The sequence below is a fragment of the Hypanus sabinus genome, chromosome 5 (assembly GCF_030144855.1).
Source record: "Hypanus sabinus isolate sHypSab1 chromosome 5, sHypSab1.hap1, whole genome shotgun sequence".
Taxonomy (NCBI): domain Eukaryota; kingdom Metazoa; phylum Chordata; class Chondrichthyes; order Myliobatiformes; family Dasyatidae; genus Hypanus; species Hypanus sabinus.
Window position 1 is genome coordinate 179,245,162 of NC_082710.1, and position 20,517 is coordinate 179,265,678.

At 47.6% G+C, this 20,517-nt stretch overlaps 1 protein-coding gene across 1 annotated transcript; it reads right to left on the bottom strand.

The window, feature by feature from the left end:
• Positions 1 to 1,270: 1,270 nt before the first annotated feature.
• LOC132394677 (zinc-binding protein A33-like) lies at positions 1,271 to 17,053 on the bottom strand. The gene is made up of 6 exons (XM_059971047.1): positions 16,637 to 17,053; positions 16,464 to 16,559; positions 12,067 to 12,300; positions 11,037 to 11,059; positions 10,822 to 10,940; positions 1,271 to 1,815 (listed from the first exon to the last, which is right to left on the bottom strand). The coding sequence occupies exons 1-6, from the start codon at positions 17,045 to 17,047 to the stop codon at positions 1,283 to 1,285; spliced, it is 1,416 nt and encodes a 471-aa protein (XP_059827030.1). The 5' UTR covers positions 17,048 to 17,053; the 3' UTR covers positions 1,271 to 1,282.
• Between the last annotated feature and the right edge of the window lie 3,464 nt (positions 17,054 to 20,517).

Genomic DNA, 20,517 nt, shown 5'->3' on the forward strand with positions numbered 1-20,517 from the left:
TGATCCACCAGCCCCATCGCCCTCTCTCTTTCCCCTCCTTCCCCACCCTCCATCTGTCCATCACCCACACACCTCCCCCACTCTCCATCTGTCCATCACCCACACACTCCTCCCCACCCTCTCCATCTTCTCATCACCCACACTCTCCTTCCCACCCTCTCCATCTGCCCATCACCCACACACTCCTGATCCACCCTCTCCATCTGACCATCACCCACACACTCCTCCCCACCCTCTCCATCTGCCCATCACCCACACACTCCTCCCCACACCCTCCATCTGTCCATCCCCCACACACCTCCCCATCCTCTCCATCTTCTCATCACCCACACACTCCTCCCCACCCTCTCCATCTGCCCATCACCCACACACTCCTGAACCACCCTCTCCATCTGCCCATCACCCACACACTCCTCCCCACCCTCTCCATCTGCCCATCACCCACACTCCTCCCCCACTCTCTCCATCTGCCCATCACCCACACACTCCTCCCCACCCTCTCCATCTGCCCATCACCCACACACTCTTCCCCACCCTCTCCATCTGCACATCACCCACACACTCCTCCCCACCCTCTCCATCTGACCATCACCCACACACTCCTCCCCACCCTCTCCATCTGACCATCACCCACACACTCCTCCCCCACCCTCTCCATCTGCCCATCACCCACACACTCCTCCCCACCCTCTCCATCTGACCATCACCCACACACTCCTCCCCACCCTCTCCATCTGCCCATCACCCACACACTCCTCCCCACCCTCTCCATCTGCCCATCACCCACACACTCCTCCCCACCTCCCTCCCTTTACTCAGGGGTCACTTTCCCCTCCTGTCAGATTCCAAAATCTTCTGCCCTTTGTTACTGACACCTCTCACCTCCCAATTTCTGACACATTTCCACCCGTCCCTCATCTATCACCCCTCCCTCAGCTATTATCCCTCACCTGGATCCACCCTCACCTGCCCATTTCCCTCCATAAATGTTACCGGACACGCTGGGAGACCCAGGCGCTGGGAGTCCCGTGTTACCAAGATTCACCCTGACCTCCCTCTCCCAGTCAGTATCACCCCCACTTGCCCCAGTTACCCTGACAGTCCCGGTGGCCTTTAGCACCCGGAGGAGCCGGTGAGCTCAGGACCCGCCGTCCGCGGCTGCTGCTGAATCCGCAGTGTTTCTGTTCCGTTGACGGACGCGTTGAACGAGTTAAAATTAATGGATCGAAAATTCTCACATCGTGTTTATTTCACTCTCCGCACATCCCGGGACCCGACCCGTTTACAGACCCGGAGCGGAACCGGAGCAGATTCTCAGCCACTCGTTTTCATACCCAGTCCAGAAGAAAGGAGAAAGTTTCTCCGTGAATTTATTCCCAGTGAAGGTGTGGAGATGGGACTTGGTCTCCGCGTTGTAAAATGAAACTGTCCCGGACTCGTAACTGAGATAAACTCCCACCCTCCCGGGGATGGGATCGGCAGGGAGACGGGACTCAGGGGAGGTGTAAACCCCGAACACGTCATCACGCCGCCCGATGGTCCAGAATCCGGTCTCCGGACTCAGTGTGAACTTTCCCTTCCTGTCCACAGACTCTGCGGCGACTCCCAGATACCACCACCGATTCCCCATCACCTCCACCTCCCAGTAATGTCTCCCCGATGTGAATCCCTCCGATCCCAGCACACAACGCCAGTATGTGAACCTCTTCCCGGTGTCAGGGAGATTCCTCCGGGTCCCGGTGTAGCTCACACTCTTCCGATCCTCAGACACCTCGAGCCGCGGACCCGCCGTTTCCACATCCAGGGTGACAGAGACTGGGGGGAGAAGCAGAGAATTAGAGAGTCCCCGGGGATCGGGGGGAGACTCGGGCAGCGCGGCCCCGGGGATTGGGGGGAGACTCGGGCAGCGCGTCCCCGGGATCGGGGGGAGACTCGGGCAGCGCGGCCCCGGGGATCGGGGGGAGTCTCGGGCAGCGCGTCCCCGGGATCGGGGGGAGACTCGGGCAGCGCGGCCCAGGGATCGGGGGAAGACTCGGGCAGCGCGGCCCCGGGGATCGGGGGGAGACTCGGGCAGCGCGGCCCCGGGGATCGGGGGGAGACTCGGGCAGCGCGGCCCCGGGATCGGGGGGAGACTCGGGCAGCGCGGCCCCGGGATCGGGTGGGCGACTCGGGCAGCGCGGCCCCGGGGATCGGGGGGAGACTCGGGCAGCGCGGCCCCGGGGATCGGGGGGAGACTCGGGCAGCGCGGCCCCGGGGATCGGGGGGAGACTCGGGCAGCGCGGCCCCGGGGTTCGGGGGGAGGCTCGGGCAGCGCGGCCCCGGGGATCGGGGGGAGGCTCGGGCAGCGCGTCCCCGGGGATCGGGGTGAGACTCGGGCAGCGCGACCCCGGGGGTCGGGGGGAGACTCGGGCAGCGCGGCCCCGGGGATCGGGGGGAGACTCGGGCAGCGCGGCCCCGGGGTTCGGGGGTAGACTCGGGCAGCGCGGCCCCGGGGATCGGGGGGAGACTCGGGCAGCGCGGCCCCGGGGATCGGGGGGGGGGGGTAGACTCGGGCAGCGCGGCCCCGGGGATCGGGGGGAGACTCGGGCAGCGCGGCCCCGGGGATCGCGGGGAGACTCGGACAGCGCGGCCCCGGGATCGGGGGGAGACTCGGGCATTTTCCCGAGGTTTTTCCTCGACCTGGAGGATCAACAAACACAAAATTCTGGAGGATCTAAGCGGTCAAGCAGCGTGTGATAAGGGAGATGTCCAGTCGGTGCGTCAAGCCAAGACATTACCTCACGAACGGAAAGAAAGACGGGAGATAGCAGTGGAAACGGGTATGAGGAAGGGGTGGAGCAACAACTGGATCCAGATGAGGATGGGGTGAGTAAACACTGGAGGCATTTAAAGAGGCAGAATTCATCCGTGCCGACCAACTCGCTTGAATGAACTAGTTTCATTTACCATTATTCCTTTAACCCTTTCCCACCCACGTACCTGTCCAGATGTCTTTTAAATCATTGTAACTGTATCCACCTCTACATTTTCCTTTAGCAACCTCCTGAGCTCCAGGAAAAAGACCAAGAATATTCAGCCTCTCCTTATAACCCAAACTTTCCAGTCCCAGTAACATCCTCGTAAATCTGTTTTATGCCCTCTCAGTTTAATGACATCCTTCCTGTAGAAAGATAACCAGAACTGTACAGGGTGATCAAAATCATAAAGACAAGAAAGTCTGCAGATGCTGGAAATCCAAAGCAACACACACAAAACCCTGGCCCAAATCATCAACTGTTTATTCATATCCATATATGCTGCCTGACCTGCTGAGTTCCTCCAGCAGTTTGTGTGTGTTACTCTGTTCCAAATGTGGCCTTCCCAATGTCTTGTACACTCATAACGTGACGTCCCAGATCCTGTACTCAGTATTCTGACTGATGAAGACAATCACCTCCTGGTCTCTCTGTTCCACAACACTCTCCAGGGCCCCCGATTGCTGTGTAAATCCTGTCCTGGTTTGCCCTCCAAAATGCAACACCCTCATCTCTCTGAATTAAAATCAGTTTCCATCCAATGGCCCAGAGTCCAAATTAATCAAGATCTCGTTGTAATCTTGGATAAACGACGAGCAAGATGGTTATGTAGTGGATAACACATTACTGTTGCACCTCGGGGCATTCCAGAGTTTAGAGTTCAATTCCAACACCATCTGTAAAGAATTTGTACTTTCTCCCTGTCACCTTGTGCATTTCCTCCGGGTGCTCCCGTTTCATCCCTCACATTGGGGAGGAGTGGACAGCGAGGAAGACCATCATTACTTGCAGTGGGATCTGGAGCAGCTGGGAAAATGGGCTGAAAAGTGTCAGCTGGAATTTAATGCAGACAAGTGTGAGCTGTTGCTCTTTGGTAGGACCCCAGTGTCGGTCTTTCACAGTGAATGGTCGGGCACTGAGGACTCTGTTCCACAGCAGATCTGGGAACACAGGTCCAGAATACACCGAAAGTGGTGTTACAGGTAGATGGATGTTATGTTGAAGTAGTATGAGACCTGGGGCCGTCTAATTTGGGATATTGTGTACAGTTTTGGTCACCTACCTACAGGAAGGATGTAAAGAAGTTTGAAAGAGCACGGAGAAGATTTCCAGGGATGTTGCTGGGACTGGAGGACCTGAGTCATAAGGAAAGATTGAATAGTTTAGGACTTTATTCCTGTAACTTAGAAGACTGAGGGGAGATTTGATAGTATACAAAATTATGCGGGGTATGGATAGGGTAAATGCAAGCAGACTTTTTCGACAGAGGGTGTGTGGGATTACAACCAGAGGTCATGGGTTAAAGGTGAAAGATGAAAAGTTTAAGGGGAACATGAGGGGAAACTGCTTCATTCAGAGGGTTGTGAGAGTGTGGAACCAGCTGCCAGCCCAAGTGGTACATGCCAGCTCGATTTAAACATTTAAGAGAAGTTTGGATGGTACATGGACGGTCGGAGTTGGAGGACCATGGTCCCGGTGCAGGTCGATGGGAGCAGGTAGTTTAAATGCTTCAGTACAGACCAGGTGGGCTGAAGGGCCTGTGCTGTTATTTTCTATCACTCTGTGACGCTCGTACAAAGACATAACGGTTTGTAGGTTAAATGGTCATTGTACATTGCCCCGTGATTAGGCTGGTTTTAAATAGTTGGGGTGCTGGGTGGAGCGGGTCGTTGGTCTGGGACGGCCTGTTTCACACTGTCTCTAAATAAATAAATAACCTCTTCACTGTCCATGAAACCACCAATTTTAGAGTCCTTCACAAACCTACTAAACACGTCACCTACATTCTCTCCAAATCATTCATATGGATGATGTAAAACAGTGGACCCAGCACCGATCCCTGCAGAACAACCACTGGTCACGGGACTCCACCCAGACAACTCTGCATCCTATTCCAGATCGTACTGTATCCCATGTGATCTAACTCTCTGCTACCTTGTCAAATCCCTCGCTAAACTCCATGGAGACGACGTCTACTGCACTTTCATCAGCAGTAATTTATTTATTGAGATACAGCACGGAATAGGCCCTTCCGGCCCTTTGACCCCCACCACCCAGAAACCCGATTTAATCTGAGCCTGACCATGGGACAAGTTACAATGACCCCCACCACCCAGAAACCCGATTTAATCCGAGCCTGACCATGGGACAAGTTACAATGACCCCCACCACCCAGCAACCCCTGATTTAATCCGAGCCTGACCATGGGACAAGTTACAATGACCCCCACCACCCAGCAACCCCTTTTGTTACTTTTGTGGAAAGCCTGGTCATGCGGCATCCAATTGTTTTGCTATGAAAAGGGAAAAAGGGACAGAGAGAGAGAAAACCCCAAATGCCTGCGTTCAGACTGTTAAAACACCGCTGAAGAAGGAGGGGTCTGACCTAGTTCAAGAGGGACTTGAGAGATTTATTTCAAATGGGTTTGTGTCTGTGAAGGAGGGATCAACTCCAGTTCCAGTGAGAATCTGGAGAGATACTGGAGCTTTTCAGTCACTGATATTAAAGAGTGTTTTGGAGTTCGGTGCTGAGATGGAGATTTGAGAGTCGGCGGCGTTGAGAGTAAGTGTTCAGCACAGACTAGAAGGGCCGAGATGGCCTGTTTCCGTGCTGTAATTGTTATATGGTTATATGGTGGTGAATATTATCAAAGGTATTGGAAACGGAACTGAGACCGTGCTTTTGCATAAGATAATTCTGAAATGCGACTTGGTATCTGGACCAGTCACAATAGGGGTGCGGTCTGAACTACCGATAGACAATGTTGATCTCGTACTCGGAAATGACCTTGCAGGTGGGGATGTTTACCCAGCAGTTCAGCTAGCCAGTGAGCCTGCTGCTGCTGAGGGCCCGTCCATAGACGCTGATGTGTATCCCGCCTGCGTAGTCACTAGAAGCATGTCGGAAAAGGCTGCTGATGCTAATATTGATTTATCTAGACTTTCCTACTGTCCCTAAACCAACAGGACTTAGAGGGTAGTAAGGCTGAGGAGAGTAACAGGATGAGAAAGATGTCTTTATTGAGGAGGGAATTTATAGAAGAACTAAATAAAGATCCTGAAATTGTGGCTTTAAAAGAGAGAGCTCTCTCTGAGGATGAAATTCAGAAAGAGTCAGTGGGATATTACCTTAAAGATGAGGTGTTGATGAGGAAGTGGAGATCAGCCACTGTGCCTGCAAGTGAGGATTGGGCTATTGTGCATCAGGTAGTGGTTCCAAAAGTTTACAGGGCTTAAGTTTTAAACCTGGCCCATAAGATGCCTTTAGGTGGACATTTCGGAGTAAAGGAAACAGTGCACAGGATGATGAGGGAATTTTATTGGTGTAACGTGAGGAAAGATATTATTAATTACTGTAGAGGGTGCCAGGCGGTGGGAAAACCTAATCAGGCCATCCCTAAGGCACCACTTCGGCCGATACCTGCGTTTGGTGAACCATTTTCCAGGGTCATAGTGGATTGTGTAGGTCCATTGCCAAAAACTGCAGCTGGTCATCAGTACTTGTTAACAATTACGTGTGCTGCATCTAGGCTCCCTGAAGCCGTGCCTCCAATTGTCTAACCATGTCAGCAACTTCCCTATAATACCACGGGCTCTTAACTTGGGAAACAGCCTCATGTGTGGCACCTTATCAAAGGCCTTCAGAAAGTCCAAATATACAACATCCACTACATCCCCTTTATCTATCCCACTTGTAATCTGCTCAAAGAATTCCACCAGGTTCGTCTGGCAGGATTTTCCCTGAAGGAAACCATGCTGACTTTATACCATCTTGTCCTGTGTCACCATGTGCTCCATCACCTCATCCTTAACAACTGACTCAAACACCTCGGCCACTGAGGTCAGGCTAACTGGTCTATAATTTCCTTTCCGCTGCCTTCCTCCTTTCTTAAAGAATTTTCCACTCCTTCGACACCATGCCAGACTCCAATAATTTTTGAAAGGTCATTTCTAATGCCACCATAATCTCTAATGCTACATCTTTCAGAACCCTAGGGTGCAGTTCCTGTGGTCCAGGTGACTTATGTACCTTTAGGTCTTTCAGCTTTTTGAGCACCTTCTCTCTTGTAATAGTAACTGCACCCACTTCTCTTCCTTCACACACAACATCAGGCATACTGTTAGTGTCTTCCACAGTGAAGACTGATGGAAAATAGTCATTTAGTTCATCCCCCATCTCCTTGTCCCCTGTTATTATTTTCCCTGCCTCATTTTCTGGCGGTCCCATCTCCACTCTCATTTCTCTTTTATTTTTAACATACGTGAAAAAACTTTTACCATCCACTTTGATGTTATTTGCTAGCTTGCTTTCACATTTCATCTTTTCCTTTCCAATGATTTTTCTAGTTGCTCTCTATAGGTTTTTAAAAACTTCCCGATTCTCTATCATCCCACTAATTTTTGCTTTGTTATATGTCCTTTCTTTTGCTTTTACAATAGCTTTGACATCCCTTGTCAGTCATGGTTGTACTATTTTACAATTTGAGTATTTCTTCACTGTTGGAAGAAATGAAAACATACTCACGTCCTGCAGCTTCCTCATTTCCCCAGAAACACACACCATTGCTGCTCTGCTGACATCCCTGCCAGCAGCTCTTTCCAATCTACTTTGGCCAACTCCTGTCTCATACCACTGTAATTTCCCTTACTCCACTGAAATACTGCTACATCAGCCTTTACTCTAGTGGTCACCAACCTTTTTAAGGCCAAGCTCCCCTACCTCGGTCATAGTCAAAGGTGACATTGGCCCCCAGATTGATTAGTTACACACATGCACACTGGGGCAGAAAAGACCGGAAGTAAAACCCCGCAACCCAGAAGTAGAAATAATGTATAAACACCAGGGGTACACACCCTTTTTAGCACCGTGGACCGGTTTAATATTGACAATATTCTTGCCAACCAGCCGATGGGGTGGGGGGGTGGGGGTTGGGGATTAAGCACGACCGGAATACAGCGATACTCAAAGCAGGTTCCTTATGTCCAGTCCATTCCACAATTTAGTTTTTGCAGCTCTCGGCACTTAGCTTTTGTCCCACTTGCTCACGTTTTCTCCACTCAAAAAACTCAGTGGGTTTGTCTTTAAGTGCACGGTGCTTGGAATCAAGGTACCGAAGCAGTTTTGAGGATTTCATTGCCTCATTAGTCAGCCTCCAGGCCCAAACTGCAGCCTCCGCCTGCCCGCCCGCCGCCAGACACCCTGGCCGGGTGCGGTTGGTCATGGGTGGGGTGAGAGGACAAGGTCAGGTCCGGAGGTCCCCGTGCCGGTTCCAGTCCGGAGAAAGCGACAGAGCGGGGAGTGTGACAGGGTGCCTGCCCCCCCTGTAGGATCTATCGGCCAACAAAAGTTTGTATCAGCAGATCGCAGCGAGGTAGCTGCTCTGCTACTTACTGAACCCTGAGCCCGAATTAGATCGTCTGTGAGTATTTTAGCACTGGGTTCCCCACGAACATTCGGTGTGGTGAACAGGTTTAGAGATGGCGCCCACCTCTCCGCGCTCCAGGCCAGTACCAACGGCACTTCTCACCGGCCGCGTGAGGCGAACCAGTGATTCCTGGCGCGAGGGTATCACTGCGTTTAGGCATCTGATGACCTCGCGTGCGTTCAAGTTCAACAGTGGGCGTGACAGGGAGTGAGGAAAGGTGCAGCTGACTCATATCGTTTCCTCGCGGCCCAGTGGCTGGGGACCACTGAATTACACTGTGCAAACACAAAGTACACTACAGATGCTGTGGTCAAATCAACATGTACAAACAAGCTGGATGAACTCAGCAGTCAGCAGGTTGACTGCTCGTTTCAACGGACGCTGCCCGACCTGCTGAGTTCATCCAGTGTGTTTGTACGTGTTGAATTACACTGTGTAATGCGGGGGAGCTACACACATGCACACTGGGCAGAAAGAACGGAACAAAACCCCGCAACCCGGAAACAATCTCTCAACAGTATTTGTGTATTTATTTTTGAAGTTTTTTTGGGATCTACTGGGAAAGTCCCAAAGATCGACCGCTACTTTACTTTCTCCCTATCAAATTTCAAGTTAAACTCAATCATACTGTGATCACTGGTTCCTCAGGGTTTTTTACCTTCAGCTCCCTAATCGCCTCTGGTTCATTACATAACAGCCAATCCCGTACAGCTGATCCCCTCGTGGGCTCAATGACAAACTGCTTTAAATGCCATCTCTTAGGGATTCAACAGACTCACTCTTGAGATCCATTATCAGCCTGATTTGCCCAATTGACCTGCATGTTGAAATCTCCCATGACTACCAGAACATTGCCCTTTTGACACAGCTTTTCTATCTCCTGTTGTAATCTGTGGTCCACCGCCCAGCTCTGTTGGAGGCCTGTATATAACTGCCATCAAGGTCTTTTTAACCTTGCTGTTTCTGAACTCAACCCACAAGTATTCAATATCTTCCGATCCAATGTCATATCGTTCTACTGATTTGATGCCATTCTTTACCAGTAGAGCCATATCACCCCCTCTGCCTACCTTCCTATCACTCCGATATAATGTATAACCTTGGACATTCAGATCCCAACTACAACCATCCTTCAGCCACAATTCAGTGATGGCTACAACATCATACCTGGCAATCGGTAATCGTGCAACAAGATAATCCACTTTATTTCTTATACTACAGGCATTTAGATACAACAGCTTGAGTATCGTATTTGTTGTCCTTTCTGATTCTGCATTCCTAAAGTTTTGATACTCAGCCTGTTGGCTGCAACTGAGTTCCATCACCTGCCTGTCCTTCCTGACAGTCTGACTGCAGGCTATCATTACCATTTTTACCATCCGTCCTATCCCGAGTCCCTTCACTCCAGTTCCCACCCCCCTACAAAATTAGTTTAAACCCTCCCCAACAGCTCTAACAAACCTGCCCGCAAGAATATTGGTCCCCCTCGGGTTCAGGTGCAGCCCATCACTTCTGATCAGGTCATACCTCCCCCAGAAGAGATCCCAATGATCCAAGAACCTGAAGCCTGCCCCCTGCACCAGCTTCTCAGCCACACATTTACCTGCCAGATCACCCTGTTTCTACCCTCACTGGCACGTGGCACAGGCAGCAATCCAGAAATTGGTACCCAGGAGGTCCTAATTTCTGGATTAGAGAGAGGCAAGAGTGGACATCGGACTGCTGGAAAACAATGCTGGAGAGGTGGTAATGGGGGACAATGAAAGCGTGGATGAACTGAAGACGTATTTTGCATCGGTCTTCACTGTGGAAGACACTAGCAGTATGGTGGAAGTTCCAAGTGTCAGGCAACGTGAAGTTAGCATTACTAGAGAACAGGTTCTTGGGAAATGGGAAGATCTTTAGGTAGCTGTCACCTGGACTAGATAGTGTACATGCCAGAGTTCAGAAAGAGGTGGCTGAAGAGATCGTGGAGGCATTTGTAACGATCCTTCAAGGATCACTAGATTCTTCAATGGTTCTGGAAGAATGGAAATTTGAAAATGTCACTCCACTGTTCAAGAAGAGAGAGCGAATAAAGGAAACTCTAGGCCAGTTAGTCTGACCTCAGTGGCTGGGAAGATGGTGAAGTTGATTATTAAGGAGGAGTTATCAGGGAACTTGGAGGCACATGATAAAATAGGCCATGGTTTCCTCAAGGGAAAATCCTGCCTGACAAATCAGCTGGAATTCTTTGAAGAAATAACAAGCCAGATAAACAAAAGAGAATCAGTTGATGTTGTGTACTTGGATTTTCAGAAGGACTTTGACAAGCCATATTTGGCATCTAATTATGACTTAGTAGTGTCTCATAAACAAGCACAAATGAATCTTATGTTTTACCGTGTTTAATGCCGCCAATCACTTCTTCCGATGCTATGTCGAGCAAATAGGGGTGATCGAATTTTTCAACCAATAGGGCACCATCTGTCACTGACAATGTCTGGGTATCATCACTCATCCTGTAAATATTATACATCTGGTTATAAACTGAACATCAGTGATACTTGAACTATTTTACAAATCCATACAGAGTTTCAGTAAAGACCATGTCCTACCTCCTCTTCCGACGAGCTTCCTCCTGAAATAAATCAAACACAGATCTCAATTGACTGAGACTGACCGTCAGCATCCGAGACAAGCAGGAATCTGAGACAAGTTATTAAAAACTGCCGAAAATTCTCACTTAACTTTCCCACTAACATGAACGGAGAAAGAGGGACATTGAACCATGGGAGAAAGTACAAGGAATATTTATGAGAATTATACGATAACTGAGAGAAGGAACTCACAGGAGAGACTGGACAGGTTTTAAGATTCTGAATGTATTTGATCAAAAATATTTCTGCTTGTGTGGAGACAATTAGTCAAAGATAAAAACATCAGTTGGTCGTTAATAGATCCCACAAGAAATGTCATGAAGAGAATGTGGAACTCACTGCTACAGGAATGGCTGAAGTGGAACAGCAGAGATTGAATGTAATGAGGGACCATGGAGTTGGGGACACTGTTACTGGGTGTGGTGAGTAGGTGGGAGGAGGCTTGTGCACCAGGGAAACTGATAGGAGAGAATGGACAGAAAGTCCTGTCTCTGATGAAAATGGGATATAATCTGATGAAGAATATTTCTGAAAAACAAAAGACAGTGCAAAATTCTCCAAAACAATGAACCTGATACAAACCAGATATAGATGGTAAATCCGATGTGTAGGTCCCATTCTGGAATTCAACTTCAGTTCCCACTGATCAACAGAGAGACCCTCACACCCACTGCACCAGACACACTCACAGTCTGTGACTGCAATGGGATGTTACTCTGAGTCTTAGGGGATATTATACGTGGGAATCACAAAAGTGATCACTGGATCAGTGCGACGATCAGAGTAAACATTCCCGAGAAGGATGCAGACTGTCCGGCGATGTACAGATGTTGTGAGAGGCCGGTTTGGAGACAACAACCCTGAATAGTCAAAACATCCATCTGGTTTCAATCAGTTTACAACTCCAGTATCAGTAAATCCCACACTGAGTTAAAATACATCATTTTGTGACTATGTACTTTTACAGGACCAAACTGAAATCTCTCACCATGAGGAATATGATATTGTCTTGTTGATCCATCTGTTCCTGTAACTTTGAGATTTCCTTGTAGATGGCATTTAAATTCTTTTGAATTACTTGAAGATTTTTCTCCATTGGATTTAGAATCCTCTCCTCTTCTTCCCTGATATCTCGGAGGGCACGCTGCTCTTTCTCAGTGATAATCCGGCGCAGTTCATCAAACTGGGATGTGATCTGGGACTGAACGCTTTGTGACTGTTCCTGTCGAAGGAAAGGAGAGGCTGGTTTATTATTTGGCCCTGATGTATTTCCTTATGATATGGAAGGGTCTGTCCAGTCCACTATCATCCAAGAGGACCACAACCTTGCCGTTGGGTTTGGAGGCTTGTGTGCCTCAATGGCCCAAAGAACTCTGTTGGCTGGAATGTGGGCTTTCTGCTTTGACTCTTGGTGGGGTCACAACAGTCAAAACATCTGTCTGGTTTAAATCAGTTTTCAACTACAGTATCTGTAAATCCGACATTGAGTTGATTGTCGGCTAAAAGAAGGTACCGGTTACTGAGAGAACATGCAAACTCCACGCAGACAGCACTGGAGGTCAGGATCGATCCCAGGTTACTGATTTGATCATTCTGACCGAATCTGAACTTGAATTTTCTTACCGAACAAAAAATCTTTTATCCAATTAAAAACTCTTCCACCAACCCCCCATCTTGTGCAGTTTGTGCATCATGTCATGGGCTTTTTCTATGTCAAAATACACTGCAACTACTGACTCTATTTGCCCGAGCCTTTCTTATTTCAGTCTCTAACCTTATCACTGAGTCTATGGAATTCCTTTCTTTCCTAAAACCACTCTGATAACTTACCAGCATTCCTCTCTTCTCAAGCTGATATGATAACTTTTCTGTTATCATATTTTCCATGATCTTGCATATATTTGACGTTAATGCTATTGGCCTGTAGCTGGTGTGTTTTGACGGGTCTTTGCCAGGTTTCCTTATTGGAATGACTACTGCTTCTTTCCACGCACTTGGTAATCTTACCTCCTCCCACAATCTGTTGTAAAGATGCAGCAACTTCAAGAGCGCTCCTTAGCCTAGATCTTTTTTAGCATAACATAGGCACACCTCAGGGTAGTGTGATTAGTCTGATACTTTTCATCATTATGTCTTCATAGAGGTACCAGTGGAGATAGGTAGGTCACTGTTTGCGGATGATGGGGCCTTGTGGAAAAGAGGTAGGAACATGGAGCATATAATCAGGAAGCTACAAGGATTAATTGATGACGTGGTGGAGTGGAGTTATGATTGGGGTTGCCCCCTAACTCTCAACTCACGTCCTCTTGTATGAATCTCCCCTTTTCTCAATGGAAAAAGCCTATCAACATCAACTCTATCTGGCCCCCTCATAATTTTAAATACCTCTATCAAGTCCCCCCTCAACCTTCTACATTCCAAAGAATAAAGTCCTAACTTGGTCAACCTTTCTCTGCAACATAGGTGTTGAAATCCAGGTAACATTCTAGTAAATCTTCTCTGTACTCACTCTATTTAGTTAATATCTTTCCTATAATTCGGTGACCAGAACTGTACACAATACTCCAAATTTGGCCTCACCAATGCCTTGTACAATTTTAACATTACATCCCAACTCCTATACTCAATGCCCTGATTTATGAAGGCCAGCACACCAAAAACTTTCTTCCCCACCCTATCCACATGAGATTCCACTTTCAGGGAACTATGCACCATTATTCCTAGATCACTCTGTTCTACTGCATTCTTCAATGCCCTACCATTCACCATGTATGTCCTATTTTGATTATTCCTACCAAAATGTAGCACCTCACACTTATCAGCATTAAACTCCATCTGCCATTGTTCAGCCCACTCTTTTAACTGGCCTAAATCTCTCTGCAACCTTTGAAAATCTACTTCATTATCCACAACACCATATCATCTGCACACTTACTAATCCAATTTACCACCCCATCATCCAGATCATTAATGTATATGACAAACAACATTGGACCCAGTACAGATCCCTGAGGCACCCCGCTAGTCACCGGCCTCCAACCTGACAAACAGTTATCCACCACTACTCTCTGGCATCTCCCATCCAGCCACTGTTGAATCCATTTTACTACTTCAATATTAGTACCTAACGATTGAACCTTCCTAACTAACCTTCCGTGTGGAACCTTGCCAAAGGCCTTACTGAAGTCCATATAGGCAACGTCCACTGCTTTACCCCCGTCAATTTTCCTCGTAACCTCTTCAAAAAATTTAATAAGATTTGTCAAACATGACCTTCCACGCACAAATCCATGTTGACTGTTCCTAATCAGACCCTGTCTATACAGATAATTATATATACCATCTCTAAGAATACTTTCCATTAACTTACCCACCACTGACGTCAAACTTAACAGGCCTAGGTTTACCCTGAGAACCCTTTTTAAACAATGGAGCAACATGAGCAATACACCAATCCTCCGGCACCATTCCCGTTTCTAATGACAAAATATTTCTGTCAGAGCCCTTGCTATTTCTACACTAACTTCCCTCAAGGTCCTAGGGAATAACCTGTCAGGACCCAGAGTTTTATCCACTGTTATATTCCTTAAAAGCGTCAGCACTTCCTTCTCTTTAATTGTCATAGTTTCCATAGCTTCCCTGCTTATTTCCCTTACCTTATGCAATTCAATATCCTTCTCCTTTGTGAATACCGAAGAAAAGAAATTGTTCAAAATCTCCCCCATCTCTTTTGGCTCCACACATAGCTGTCCACTCAGATTCTCTAAGGGACCAATTTTATCCCTCACTATCCTTTTGCTATTAATATAGCTGTAGAAACCCTTTAGATTTACTTTCACCAAAGCAACCTCATATCTTCTTTTAGCTTTTCTAATTTCTTTCTTAAGATTCTTTTTACATTCTTTATATTCCTCGAGCACCTCATTTACTCCATGCTGCCTATATTTATTGCAGATCTCTCTCTTTTTCCGAACCAAGTTTCCAATATCCCTTGAAAACCATGGCTCTCTCAAACTTCTAACCTATCCTTTCAACCAAACAGGAACATAAAGATTCTGTACCCTCAAAATTTCACCTTCAGATGACCTCCATTTCTCTATTACATCCTTCCCATAAAACAAATTGTCCCAATCCACTCCTTCTAAATCCTTTCGCATCTCCTCAAAGTTAGCTTTTCTCCAATCAAAAATCTCAACCCTGGGTCCAGTCCTATCCTTCTCCATAATTATATTGAAACTAATGGCATTGTGATCACTGGACCCAAAGTGCTCCCCAACACATACCTCCATCACCTCACCTATCTCATTCCCTAACAGGAGATCCAACACTGCCCCTTCTCTAGTTGGTACCTCTATGTACTGCTGCAAAAAACTATCCTGCACACATTTTACAAACTCCAAACCATCCAGCCCTTTTGCAGAATGGGCTTCCCAGTCTATGTGTGGAAAATTAAAATCTCCCACAATCACAACCTACAAATACGTTATGAAGTCCTTCAGTCAGTCACAAGAGTTACAGATCAGGGAGGTCAGGTAAAATTTCTACGGGTTCCAGCTCATGTAGGGGTGAAGGGGAATGAGAGGGCGGATGAGTTGGCAAAGAGAGCATTAAAGAAAGAAAATATAGAAATGCACATTAGTATCAGCAAAGCAGAGGCTAAGTGTGTAATCTGGGAAAAAATCATCCAAATGTGGCAAGAAAGATGAGACAGAGAGGGGAAAGGGAGGCATGTATATCAAATACAAAAGAGTGTTACAGGTACTAGGGTAGAGAGTGGATACAGAAGAGAGGAAACTGTGTGGACTAGTTTCAGGTTGGGGCACTGTGCACTAAACAAAACATTGTAAATGATAGGGACACACCAGACAGGTTTGTGTGAGGAATGTCAGGAAGAGGAGCCAGTAGAACATGTAATTCTGAGTTGCAGGAAGTTTAGGATACAGAGAGAGATGATGACAATTAATCTAAGGGAATTGGGGGTGCAGGAATTCACATTAAAAGGGTTACTGGGCATGGGTGAGAGGGTACAGGTCTGGGTACTTTTAGCTTTCTTAAGGGATACAGGTTTTTTTTTATAGGATTATGATGAATAAGCAGGATTATGGTACTAGGATGGCCAAAGAAAGAAGGATAAAGTGTAGTTTAGGGTATGTGTATGTGTGTGTGTATGTGTATGTGTACGGGAGAAGGCATTTCATATGTTAAGTCTATCGTCTGATCCGCACTCCGGAGCAGAAGGTGGCGGTAATGCACCATTAAGCTGGGTGCCAACCGCCGAAGAGAAGAAGATCATCCCAGGTTACTGGAGCTGCGATACTCTGCTATTCTTCATTAAAGGAAACAAGACTGCACAGCAATATTGGAAATTCTGCTCAGGAGCCTCACCCGAACTCCAGAAATCTTCTCTTTCTGTTCCTGCTCCATTTCCTGGAAGTCTGCTTGTCTTTTTGTGAGAGAGTCCAAGGAAGATTTAACTCGATCCTGGGAATTAAAGGAGGAATGGATTAGACAAAAAAAGACACAACATAAACAGACGATCGAAAGCGGGTTATTTTTACCTGGTAAATGTTAACGGCTTCGTTAACCGGCATGAAGTTGTGAGACTTGTGTTCCCGCGCATCTCTACAGATCAGGCAGATCAGTGTCTTGTCCGTCTCACAAAACAGCTTCAGTTCTTCCTCGTGTTCCTCGCAGTGAAGTTTACTTTCCTTCCCTTTCGGCTTCAGGTGCAGTTTTCGAGCTTTTTCAGCCAGTCTTGCTAACACCCGATTGACCTTGAGGGTGCGGTCTGCAAACTCCTCTCTACATTCCGGGCAGGAGTTTCTCTCCCCACTTTCCCAACACTGTGTGATGCAGGAGCGGCAAAAGTTGTGTCCACACTCCAGTGACACCGGATCGGTGAAGAAATCCAGGCAGATGGGACAAATTGCCTCCTCGGTTAAACTCTCGACCTGTCCTTTCGAAGCCATGTTAACTCCCGGTACTTCCCGGTTCAAGGTCCATTCACTTTCCTTTCACGTTCGGGAGCCGCTGAACCCGGCAGTACCTGGAATGTCCACTAGGGGCGCTGCAGACTCGGGAATGAACAACGTTGCTCCAAGTGTTCTCTGGGCAGGAATCGCGGCAATTTCCACGTCAGGGTGGGATCAGAAACACATTAGAGAGGTCTGACTATAAATGAACCCGGAGCGCGGAGCCTGGTTCAGTGTGAAGTACAACTGAAAGGGACAATTCCTGAAAAGCGAGATAGACGGTTGGCCTATGTCCCTGACTGCTCCAGCCCCACTGAACATGTCCTCATACATTGTCTCCATTCTAAACCCTTCAGGTCAATCCCTCCCAACCCACATCCGCGACACTTCTCATGCCCTCATTCTCCTCAGCAATTTTCAATTCCCAGACACTGACCGCCTCATCTTCACCATGGATGTCCAGTTATAACTTCTACCCCCATCAAGAAGACCTTACAGCTCTGTGTTCCTTTCTCAATAAAAGAACAAACCAGTTCCCCTTCAGCTGGAAGGGCTGGTGCTCACCCTCACCAATTTTCCTTCCGCTCCTCCACCTTCTTCAGATTCGAGGGCTATCCATGAGTATCTGCATGAGCCTCAGTAATGACTGTCTCTTTGTTGGTTACATAGAACAGTCCATGTTCCAGGCCTTCCCCAGTAATGCTCCCAAATCTTCCTCAGAAACATTAATGACTGCATTGGTGCTGCTTCATGCACCCATGCTGAGTTTATCAATTTCATCAACTTTGCCACTAACTTCCACCCTGCACTTGAATTCACTTGGTCCATTTCAAACACTTCCCTCCCCTTTGCCCATATTTTTGGAAACAAACTGTCAACTGACATACTTTATAAAGCTACTGATTCCCACAGGTACCTTGACTATACCTCTTCCCACCCAGTATCCTGTAACTTTTCTAAACTCCTTCATTTCCACTGAATCTGTTCCCAGAATGCAGTTTCCCCTTCCAGAACATCAGGTATGTCCTCTGTAAATAACGGTTTCCTTTCCTCCGCTATTGACGTTGCCCTTACCTGCATCTCCTCCATTTCCCGAACATCTGTGCTCACCTCATCTTCCCTCTGCCTCAACAGTGATAGAGTTCCTCTTGTCCTAACCTACCAGCGCACAAGTGTCCACATCCATCACCTCATCCTCCATAAACCTCCACCATCTCAGAATCAGAATCAGGTTTATTCTCACCGGCAGGTGTCATGTGTCATGTCCTGTATTGTGTTAACGTAGCAACAACAGTTCAATGCATAATATAGAAATACTATATACATATATATATAAACAACATGTGGTAGTGTTCATGGGTTCAATGGCCATTTAGGAATCGGATGCAGAGGGGAAGAAGCTATTCCTGAATTGCAGAGTATGTGCCTTCAGGCTTCTGTACCTCCTCCCTGATGGTAACAGTGAGAAAAGGGCATGTCCTAGGTGCTGGGGGTCCTCAATAAAGGATGCTGCCTTTCAGAGACAAGATAGAGCCAACTAAATTTATGACCCTCTGCAGCTTTTTTCGGTCCTGTGCAGTAGCACCCCAAGCCAGACAGTGATGCAGCCTGTCAGAATGTTCTCCAGGGTACATCTATAGATGTTTTTGTTGCCATGAAGTATAATCGCTGTCTTGCCTTCTTTATAACTGCATCAATATGTTGGGACCAGGTTAGGTCATCAGTGATCTTCACACTCAGGAACTTCAAACTGCTCACTCTATGTGTTCCTTCGTCTTACCCTTCCTGAAGTCCACAATCAGCTGTTTCGTCTCACTGACATTGAGTGCCAGGTTGTTGCTGCGACACCACTCCACTAGTTGGTATATCTCACTCCTGTACGCCCTCTCGTCACCACCTGAGATTCTGCCAACAATAGTTGTATCATCAGCAGGTATATAGATGGTATTTGAGCTGTGCCTAGCCACATAGTCATGGCATCCGATCACCAAACACATCTTTACCTCTTCCCTTCTCTACTTTCCTCAGGGATCACTCCCTCCATGACTCCCTTGTCCATTCACTCTCCCCACTAGTCTCACTCCTGATACTTAACCCTGCAAGTGGCCAAAGTACCTATTCACCTCCTCCCTCACCTCCATTCGAGGACCCAAAATGTCCTTCCAGGTGAGGCAACACTTCATCTGCTGGGTCATTTATTTGCTCTGCCGCTCCCAATGCAGCCTCCTCGACATTGGTGAGACCTGTTGTAAACTGGGGTTCTGCTTCATCAAGCACCTCTGCTCCATCTGCCAAAGATGGAACATTTTACTTCCAATTCTCATTCCCATTCCGACCTGACAGTCCATGGCCTTCTCTTGTGCCACGATGGAGCTACCCTCAGGCCGAAGGAAAAACACCGTGCAGTATGTTTGGGTAGCCTCCAAACAGATGGCATGAATATTGATTTCTCCTTCCCGAAAAAATATTCCCTCCCTCTCCCTTCTTCTATCCCCCACTCTGGCCCCTTACCTTCACCTTCCTGACTATCATCTCCCTGTGCGTCCCCTCCTCCTTCCATTTCCCCTATGGGCCATTCTGCTCTCGTATCAGATTCCTTCTTCTCCAACCCTTTACCTTTCCAACCTACCTGGCTTCACCTATCCCTTTCCAGCTATCCTCCCTCCCGTCCCCCACCTTTCTATTCTGGAGACTTCCCACTTCCTTTCCAGTTCTGAAGAAGGATCTCGGCCCGAAACCCATTTCCATAGATGCTGTCTGACCGGTTCCTCCAGCATAGAACATGGAAAATCCACGGCACATTATAGGCCCTTCCGCCCACAATGATGAGCCAACCATGAATCCTGCTCCAGAAGCTGCCGAGAATTTCCCAACCACACAGCCCTCTATTTCCCTAAGCTCCATGTACATATCTAAGAGTCTCTAAAAAGCCTTTATTGTATCCGGCTCTACCACCTTCACTTTGCATTCAATGCACCCACCACTCTTTGTGTGAAAAATTCACCTCTGACATCCCCTTGTACCTCCTTCCAAGCACCTTAAAACTATGCCCCCTCATGTTAGCCATTTCAGCCCTGGGTAAAAGCCACTGGCCATCCACAAGATCAATGCCTCACATCATCTTATACACCTCTATCACGTCTCCTCTCATCCTCCGTCACTTCAAGGGCAAGTTTACTCAACTTGTCTCATAAGGTACACCCTCCAATCCAGGCAACATCTTTGTAAATCTCCTCTGCACTCTCTCTAGAGCAGTGGTTCCCAACCTTTGTTTAGCCATGCCCCACCTAATCACCTCTAAAATCCTGATGCCCCCTGTGGTGATATATAATTCTTATTATTCAAAAAGTGAACTCCTATTCACCTGGAGGAAGCCTAAAAGACCATTAACTTGGGTTAAACAAGCTTCCAAAGAACATGGCGTTCATGAAAGAGAAAAATAAAAGAACCAAAGGACTGTTAAAGTC